The sequence below is a fragment of the Alligator sinensis genome, unplaced genomic scaffold (genome assembly GCF_000455745.1).
Source record: "Alligator sinensis unplaced genomic scaffold, ASM45574v1 scaffold542_1, whole genome shotgun sequence".
Classification (NCBI taxonomy): domain Eukaryota; kingdom Metazoa; phylum Chordata; order Crocodylia; family Alligatoridae; genus Alligator; species Alligator sinensis.
Genome location: NW_005841963.1, coordinates 3,345,256 through 3,355,585, shown reverse-complemented (window position 1 = coordinate 3,355,585; position 10,330 = coordinate 3,345,256). Strand labels below are relative to the sequence as shown.

General features: G+C 42.4%; 1 protein-coding gene across 1 annotated transcript in view; it reads right to left on the bottom strand.

Moving 5' to 3' along the window:
* PERP (PERP, TP53 apoptosis effector) overlaps window positions 1–10,324 on the bottom strand; it is a 21,449-nt gene extending 11,125 nt beyond the window's left edge. The window contains exon 1 of the mRNA XM_006020678.3: window positions 10,010–10,324. Coding sequence (XP_006020740.1) covers window positions 10,010–10,232 — 223 coding nt within the window. The 5' untranslated portion in view covers window positions 10,233–10,324. The remainder of the gene's footprint in view (window positions 1–10,009) is intronic.
* Between the last annotated feature and the right edge of the window lie 6 nt (window positions 10,325–10,330).

Below are 10,330 nucleotides of genomic sequence, written 5' to 3'. Positions count from 1 at the left end.
TCTGCGTATACCCTGTGCACTCCCTCCCTTGTGGAAGGGCTGCAGGATTAGCAATGAAAGAGAGGACATGGTTAGAATTTCTGGATGCAAACTAAACACTGCTGTAATCATAGCTTCATAGAAAATTAGGGTTGGAAGAGACCTGAGCAGGTCATCTAGTCCAACTGCCTGCTCATAACAGGACCATCCCCCCAACTAGATCATGACAGGATACATTAACTCCATGCCAGACATTGCTCTCTGACTGCCCAGTGCTGGTACTGGACATTGATCAGAGCTACCACAGCCAAAGGATTCATTTAAAAATAATTGCTGTATACATATATTTAAATATAACCCAGAAACAGCTCAAAAATCCTCCTAAACTACCCATTAAAATTTATTGAGATTTGTCATACAGAATAACTCACAAAACTGCTAATTATAAGAGCTCCTTGAATGGATTACAAAGCTAGGACCTTGCAAGAAGCCAAAGCTGTGCACTACCCTGCCTTAAGGGAGTTTGCAGTGGCAAGTAAAAACTTGCTCAGGCCTCTGACATCTTCAAGTCTGTCTTGCTCTGAAAGTAATGGTAATAATGACATGGTCAGGGTCTTGCGATCCCTGCGTCTCTGAAATGTCCTTATTAAATACATTTAGTTAGTTTACAAAAAAAAAAACAAGTTTTGTATAACTTCTTACTGTGTCAAGTCAGTATGCAACCTAGTTCCTGTGAACAGAGGTATAGGAGGCACAGTCTTGTGCCTTGCAGCATCAGGCCTTTGGATATAATTGTGCCTTGGGAACAGTTCAGGGGGGACAGGGGGAAGGGCATTGATGCAACCAGCAGCTACAGGGCTGTGGCAGCTGCTAGCTGCTGCAATTCCCATCTGAAGTTAGGATGTGTAACAGTGAATTTGGTGGGGAAACAAGTGACTCCAGGGACACAAAACATTCTCTACACCCAGCAGCTTTAACTCCCTGGCTGCTTGCCATGCTATCACCTCCCCTCATAGGAGTGGTTTCTGAAAAGGGTGTGTGACTCCTGCCCCCACTCCCTGAAGCCTCCATTCCAGTGTCTCCTTTAGTCACTACCCCGTTTATTCACCCCTACCCTAGTTATTTTACTGTCTGTGAAGTATTTCTTCAGCTCTGGTAATAAGCTAGTAATAGATTTAGCTTTTGAAAATTTTTAGAGATAAAATTGCAAAGATTAATATCAAGGCCAGCTTTAATTAATGCCTTTATAATTAGAGACGAAACAAACATTGTTTGCAAATTTCATGATTGTGTTACTTGGGCCTTGTCTGTACTAGGCTTTTGGCAAAAACTTGCCTATTTTTGCTCTTATTTCAGACCTGTTGCCACTGCCAGCAAAAGCAAGAGCAGGAAATTCTTGGCAAAAAAGAAAGAAAGAAGAGTCATATGTAGACATGACCGAAACAGGAGATTTTGATAATGCCAGTAGCTTTCCATACATGTTTTAGTATAGTCAACATAAGAAGTAAAGGTAGGAGCATCCACCAGTGAACACCTGGTGAAGCCATAGTGAAATCCCCCCTTACACATACCCACACACTCCTGACAACTCTCTACAGTATGGTGTTCCTGGACTATGACTAGAGACCCTTCCTTCTATCAGCTTCTAGCTGAAGCTTTCTGACAAATACAAAGGACCCCCATTGTCACTGTTGTTGTGGTGATGTTCCTCTCATCATCTCACACCCGGGACTTCTGGCTGTTGAGTAAGTCTTGGCTTACAGTCTCAGTTTGTGAGGTCTTTCTCCTATATGTCAGTTTTTCCACTGGCTTTCTCTGCAGATAGCATAGCTTGTCTTATCTCTTTCACTCAGCTGCTGCTCAGGAAAATTGGAGTTCTTTGCCTACATGTGGAAAAAGACAGTTTAGCACTGACTTCAACTGGGCTCACACTTCGAAGGATGGTTTTGCAGCCCTCAGTTTCTTTTATTGAAAGTTCAATTTCTTTGAATTTAGCATTTTATGATCTTTCCTTTGGCAGAAAGTGGCTGACTTAGAACTGGCAAATGGAAATTCTTAACGTGGTATCAAACAGCAATGCGGTTTCCATCTACTTGCAAAAATGAGCTTTTCTTTCCTCTCCTTTATCAGCTTCACCTGAAAGCTAGGACATCTCATCACCAGAAAACTATTTACTAATTGGATGACATTCAAAAGAAGAGCAACCAAAATTATTTGGGGAATGAAAGGATATAGTTATTAGGAAAGACTAAAAGAAATGTGTGTATATCCACAGCTTTTCTAAGTGATGACTAATAGAAGAACATACGTCTATAAATATTAAGAGTGCAAACAACAAGAAGGGAGTGGAATTATTGAGGGAAACATTGGTATTAAAAGGATAAAGTTAAGAGAGGAAGAGACATTATAACGAATGTTGAATAAGCTTCCTTGGCTGTGCAGTAGCCACGCAAGAGAAGGAACAGAAATTCGACTGTATAGATCAGTTAAAAATGAATGCAAAACAGTCTTTTATTTTGTTCAGAAAAAGAGAATAGTCCTGCATCAACATGGAGATGGACTAGATAATTTTCAATATCAGCATTCTTCCCCTGCAGACAATATTTTACATTATAAATTATTACAAGAGCATCTGACGAATTGATCTCATTTTCCATAGTTTATGCTTTTTATATATCTTAGTTAGTCTATGTGCATATCTTCCCTGTCTTCTATAGGAGTTTTGTTCAGTTTTAAGGCAGGAGGCATGAAAAACTGGGAAAACATGATGTTACTAACCAAGTAAGGAGGTCTTGAAGTTCCTCTTTAGTTGAAATGTAAGGGGAGTGGATTTTCTTGTGTAAAAGATATGCAAAGTTGTAGGAAAGCATGCCCAGTGATAGAACCAGGGCCAGATTAACACACAGGCAAACTAGGCACATGCCTAGGGCCATAAGTGAAGAAGGGGCTGGGCCCAGTTGTGCTTATTTTACATATTATAATTATTAAGTGAAAAAAAGTAATATACAGATTTCATCTTTAGCTGGGGGCCCATGAGTTTGCTTGCCTAGGGCCCACTGAAGGATTAATTTGGCCCTGGATGGAACAGGATGGAGTGGGTGGGAGTGCTTACATGGACATAGACACATCATCAGAGCAAGAAATCAAGGTTCCAAGGTGCCCTACCTTAGTACAGATTATGCATTGCAGCCCTTTATTTCATTAAGAGTTCTGAATAAACCATACCTATTTTAGGGAACCTTATTAAAACATACACACAACACCAAATATGAGCCACTAGTACACACCCAGTTCAGCTGAACCACTGTTGGCTCTGGTAGAAATCCTAGGGTAACCACTAGCAGATTCTAAACTGGTCTGGCAATGCTAGTCCTTATTACTAATGCCATTGGCATGAATGCCAGTCTAGTGCAAATCTTTTATAAAACTCCCTGATGTAGACACAAAGCTAAAAATATTTGATTTAGGTGGAAGGTCATATCAGCTTTAACAGAGTCTCTCTTATCATCATTCACCTTTGCTGAGCAGACACTACAAAGTGAAATCATCTTTCTTTAAAGCAACCTTTTATCATATATCATCTGGAAATACCCCATGTCCTTGCATACAACATGTCCCAGAATAAAATATGCACCTTGTTTTTGAAAGGCAGAATGAAAGGAAAAAAATACCATTACTTGTAATAAGTAACTGAACAGGTTGGAGGTTAGATGAACACCTTGCTGGGGTCGCTGACCCCAATACTTTTTCCTGCCATGGCAGGGGGTGAGACTTGATGATCTGCTCAGGTCCCTTTCAACCCTACCAACTATGAAACAGCAGCAGCTAGGGACCCGCGCCTATTCATTGTTCTGCCCTCTGTGCCTCACCAACAGGTTTTACCTTCACTTTTGCCCCATTAATAGGGACCAACTTAATCCCAGTTTTGCAATTTTTACGGAAACTGCAAAAAACAGCAGTTTCCACAATCACCATGACAAATGGCGTTTCCTGCAATTTTGCACAGAATCACCCAAAACAAAATAAAAACTTACTAGAATACAAAGAAAGTGTGGCAATCCCTGCAGCCATACAGCATGTGGCTTGAGAGAGAGCTACAGAGAGGCTGAGCTAGTGACTAGGGATAGAAGTTACACATAAACCAGTTTAAGTGATCAGAAACTGGTTTAAATCTGTAACAGAACAGATGTTCAGTTCACATAAACCAGTTTGAAAATGGCTGAAACTAGTTTGAGATAAACCTGGTTGAATGTACTATGACTACATGAGTCAAATCAGGCAATGTCTGTTCCAGACCCCTTGCTGATTTAAGATAAACCAGACTCCCCCAGCATCCCAGCATGCTCTCTGGGCTAGGCAGGGCTCTCTGCTCCACAGCAGAGTGGGCCCCTCCTCTGCTCCCTGGCTGCAGCTCCAGTAGAGACTACAGGTACATCAGGGTTTGCCTGGCTTCCCCCTGCCCTAAGCACCCCCCCTTACTGCTCAAGCAGGAATCCCCCCACCCCCCTCACATCTCCCACAGCACAGACCCCAACCCCACGGACCCTAGGTGATGCCAAGAGGTGCCTGTGTGTGTGTCTCTCTCTAATTTCACTGGGACAAGCAAACAGAACAGTGACCACTTAGGGCTTTTTGGAGCTAGTCAACAGGTAAACTATTTAAGAAGAGTTTGAACTAATGGAGAGAGGCTACTCTTTTGCTGATGGGGTGATAAACACTATCAGCCCCCTGCCGGCTTGCTTCCCTGTCAGTTTTTTGCAGATAATATAAAGAAGCAGGGAGAGGGAGATTGAAAAGCTCCATATGATCAACAGATGCATGCACTGCACACTCCCCTTTGCCTCAGAGTGCTAGCAGGGGGCTGGAGGCTGGCAACACTTGCTCCCCTTGAGAAGCCACCAGGAAATCACCTGGGATGGTCAGAGAGTGCTTCAGTTGCATTTCCTTTTCTCAGCATTCACAGAGAAAGCACACCGAGTCATCACACTAGACTCACAGAATTGTGTGTAAAGAACTCAGTCCAACATAGCTTTATATTAATGAAGGATCCACGCTGAACTGTTCTTTTCTTAACTCATGATATAGGGTGGAGTAAACTAAATAGTACAAGCAGAATGCTAGTTTTTTTACACTGCAACATGGTCCTTGCCCATTTGAGTTAAATTTCATAAGAACTTTTTTTTGGTCAGAGGTCCTGCCCCCTGCTCCCAGCTCAGTACTGTGGAAGGAAACGGAGGGCCTCTCTGGCACCCCTGGCTTCTAGCCTGAGCCACTGCAGGCATGTGCCTGAATTTCCTCAGTCCAGAGAGAATATCTGTGTATTCAACACAGTCCAGAGAGAATATCTGTGTGAATACAAACTGTTTCAGCCTCATCAGGTTAGACTAACTTGCAAAGGTTGAATCAATTCAGGCTCAGGCTTTTTGAATGCCTGTCCCTAGCCTAGAAGTTCAGTGCACCAGTTTCAAAATGGCTGAAGCTGGTTTAAGATAAACCTGGTTGAATGTCATATCAGACTTAATTGATTTAGGTCAAACCGGTTTATGAAACTTCTGTCCCAGACCCCTTCCAGGTTCAAGTTAAATCAGAACCCCCCAGCATCCCAGCATTTTGCAGCTCTGGGCCAGGCTGTGCTGTCTGCTCCAGAGAACAGGGATGGCTCCACCCTTCTTCTCCCTAGCTGGAGCAGTGAGAACTGGCTCACTGGTCTCACTGGCTGGCTCACTGCCCCTCCCAGGCAAACCCCTGCTGGGGTCTGGGTTATACTTCCTTTCCCCCAAGCACGGAGCTGCCCTGCTGGTTTACTTAGTGCTGGCTGTGGCTGTGGACTACAAATCCCAAAGTCACCTGGAAGCAGGAAGAGGAAGTGATGAGCAACCCTGCAGAGTCCTGCTGCTGTGATTGTGGACTGTAAATCCCAGAGACCTCAGGGGCAGCAGAAAGAGCAAGTGACCACACAGCCCATACTGGCTACATGCCAGAGAACCATGCTGTAGTGCCCCCGGCTTCTGGCTTGAGCCACTGCAGGCATGTGGCTGCATTTCCTGAATCCAAAGTGAATGTCTGTTCATTTGCTTATTGGTTCAATCTTTGCAGCTTAGACTAACCTGCAAAGACTGAATCAGTTTAGCTTCAGGCTTTCTGACTGTCTGTACTTAGCCATAGACTCAGTGAAGGCTCCACTCAGAAAAGTGAAAGGGTTTTGGTACCATCTTTTAAGAAGCCAGATGCAGTCCTGCAGTCTGAAGATCAGTGACTGGCCTCTCAGGCAATCAGCAGTCAGGGGTGGGGCTACCAGGGGTCCTCAGCCCATCATTGGAGGGGGACATTCACTTTGAAAAATACCACAAAATCTGCTCTGTACATCATGAGCAGCCCAAGAAAATTCCTGTCTCACTGCAATTTAAATAAATCCCTCCTCATAAAACAGAAACTGCTCTTACTGTATTTTCACATATAATGTGCACTTCAATTTTCAGCCACTGGTTTTTGGAAAAAGGGTGTGTGTTGTATGGGAGAAAATATTGTATGCATGGAGAAGCAAGATCAAGCAAATGCAATATAGCTCTAATATTCCTCCCTAATACATGTAAGCTCTCTGATAAGAATACAAACACACATTTGGCTGGAAGCCTTCTGTATCAAGGTCCACTCCCCATCTCCCAGGTACTGTTATTGTTACACAGCTACAGAACTTATGACTCATAGATGCCTGGCTCATGATCATAAAGCTTGTAGCCTTTTCATCCTGTTAAAGAGCCAGGTGCATTCCCCCCCCCCCCGCAAAGTTAATGTAAATCCCAAAGGATTATTTCTTTGCTGGTTATATTTGTAATAACTACGACGTTAGATACTTCACCATCACATAAGAGAGAAATGCATGTGATGATTCAAATTAAATGCATGTGACAATTCAAATCACTGTGAAGCCAAGAACCTTAAAAACCACACATTTAGAATGAGGACATTCTAACCAATCAGTACTGGTCCTTAGCCCAAAATATTTCATTTTTAAGATTAAAGGCTAGAGAGAAATGGGACCTTATCAGGACATTTCAAATATGGTATGTATGAATAGTATGATTTGGCATATAGGGCGAGCTTCATCCACAGGTTTTCTGAGCTACATTATCTTAAATCAAAATACAACGTAGTGGCCCTATTCTTTCTTCTTAGTGTACTGGCAACATGTAAGAGCTGACACTCAGGAACTTGCTGACTTCAAGCCTAAATGGTTAGTGAAAACAACCCCCTTTTTCTGTCATGAAACGATAATCTATACTCCTTTCTTTGCCTTCCCACCCCTGACTCATTGCAGGACACTGTAGGCACGAGTTTCAGATGCATTTTAAGAAACAGTGCAGTGTAGGAATTGACCCCCTCCTCTTTCCCCCTGCATAGGCAGAGAGTGCTTCAGCTGCATTTCCTTTTCTCAGCATTCACAGAGAAAGCACACTGAGTCATAACACTAGACTCACAGAATTGTGTGTAAAGAACTCAGTCCAACATAGCGTTATGTTACTGAGGGAGCCACCTTTTTCTTCTTAAGGCATGATATAGGGTGGGGTAAACTAAATAGTATAAGCAGAATGCGAGTTGTTTTACACTGCAACATGGTCCTTGCCCATTTGAGTTACATTTCATAAGCACTCTTTTTTTTTTTTTAAACACACACACACACACACACACACACATATATTAGCATACTGACATGTCAAACAAAGTAACATTCCAGACCATGACCTGGCATGTTATGTCCTTTGCCTAATCTGAGAAAAATGTATCATAAACCTTATATAGACTAGGGACAGAAATTACATATAAACTGGTACAAGTGATTGGAAACCAGTTCAAATCTGTAACACAACAGTTCAGTGCACATAAACTGCTTTCAAAACGGTCAAAACTAGTTTAAGATAAACCTGGATGGATACAGTATCAGACTTCATTGATTTAAGTTAAATCAGGTTATTGAACTTCTGTTCCAGATCCCCTCCAGAGGATGCTTTGCACCTCCCTGGCAAAACCCTCCTCGCAGGGCGGGTGGGCAGACTAGCCTTGGCCCAAGCTGTCTGCTCCCACAGATCAGGGAAGTATGCTCCAGTCCCCTCTGGCTTGGGCCACTGCAGGCAGTGGATACATTTCCAGAAATCAAAAGTGAATGCCTGTTCATTTGTGTATTGGTTCAATCTATGCAGTTTAGACTAACCTGCTAAAATTTAATCAATCCGGCGTCCAACTTTTTGATTCAACAGCTGTACTTAGCCATAAAGATTAGTTAAAAAACAAGGCTGAATTGGATAAAGTGACATTTAGGTAAATAAAGTTCTACATAGGGAAATTTGGGAAAACTAATCCATACTAAGTAATACAGGGGATTGAAGCAGTGGATTGACTAAAGTGCATGGAACTCATGCAAACATTCTTACTCAGAAAGAAAGTGGTTTTAATTTAGTTTTCTTCACTTTGTAAAGTGGCAATTTATCTCATCTTCTTTAAAAGTTAATTCAGATTAAACGGAAGGTCCTTGTGTAGTTGAGGCCTAAATTCAGAAGCCCTTTTTATGAATGTGCAATCCTACTGCATTAGCTTTACTTCCATTTGTAGGAAGGATGTGGGAACATGAAGCTCCTATATTGAGAGGAGCTCATTTCCTTCCTTTCAAAAAAGTATGGTAAAAAAAAGCCACCATATTCCCAAACACACCAGAACCAAGCAACCAAAGACCCTTAGATAGAAGATGTTTATAAAACTGAACTTGTTTGTGAGCAAAATGAAATGTATTTTGTAGGAACAATAAGTGTTACGAAGGAAAAATTTAAGCAAGTTTTGCTTCCACCTATACACCATGCACGGCATTCAGGGCAAAACAAGGTGTACAAGTTTCCAAATCAACTCGGATCTTTCTCTTGTAACAACACTGTGTTTACTCCTCTTCCACGAAATAGGTTATTAAAAAAAAACAACATTTCAAGGAACAGCTCCTTCTGCTTAGGGAAGAAGGGGGAAAAGTGGGATTCTTCTACATTTATTGTTCTAAAGGAAAACTCCACATTTGACTCTAAATAATGCATTTTAGAGTAGCAAATGTAATGAGTAAACTGTTTGTTTCTAGTACTAGCCAAAACCATTCCTCAAGCATAGGAAAGTAATATCCATATGGAGTATAAAGCCAAACATAATTTACTAACTTTTTTAGCTACTTTTAAAATATACATGATGGTATTCTGCTCCTTGAAATGATTTTCTCAACTAATTTAACACACCGGCACATGCACACACACACAAGAAATTGCATGTTCTTTCTACCTTCAAAAAGACACCTTGCTCCATTGTAAATTGCATTTCAAAAAGACACCAAAACCAGGAAAATTTCCCCGTTTCTAAACTGACTCAGATCCCCCCTCACTCCTGCCAGAACACTTGAAGAAGCAAGCTAAGTCGTAGGCACAGCATTCCAGCTTCTGGGCCTGTGAACGCTGTCCTAGCAATAGTGTGCTTTATCAACTCAATAATCAGAGTTTGGTAGTTTAGGGAGAGGCAGCTTAGAGCTGCAGAGCTGAAATTGCTGTTAGCAGAAAGCATGCAGTAAATTCAAGGGAACATACAAACAACTGGACGTGTTCATTTGACTTGGAAATATCCCATTTCTTTTCTTTTTACTATCAGTTCTTCATGCTGTACTGAAGGATGGGCTTGAGGCAGATAAGGCTTAATGTTTTGTGTCATTCTAATTCTGAAACATTTGTAGAGACAGTCCTGCAAAAACTAGCCTGTCCTGATTTCTCCCAGCCCCATAAGAAGCAACGCATGATAAGGTAACTGGACTTTCCTTCCTAGGCCTAGAGGAAAGGACATTTTGCTCATCGTGATCCATAGGGCACACTATTTAACCAAAGAAGGTGGGTAAAGATTTACAGGTATTTGATATAGGCAGGGATGACATGGGCAACCAAGAATGGTGAGCTTGGGTGTGACCCAGCCCTCTTTTGCAACCACTTTTGCTACCTCCCATTTTGCAAGCACTTACTGTAGTCCATGAGGGACTCGCAGTTCCAGTTAGGATCACCTGGCTGCTGAACACAGTTCTCCCACAAAGATGCTTGGTGACGCTCAGATCCTGACACAGGCTCCGACTCCAGCCAGCCCCTGCCAGACAGCGCAATGATGCCCATGATGATCGCTAAGCCAAGGATAAGGGGCAGGAGCCACCTGCATCTCCAGCAAGCAAGACTGCACTGGCATGACACCATCTTCACCGAGCAGTCAGGGTCTCCAGAAGACAATGGGCAAGAATTCCTCCTGATTCAACAGGCAGTGGTGGTGTAAGGAGGCTTCACTGCAGAGAGAG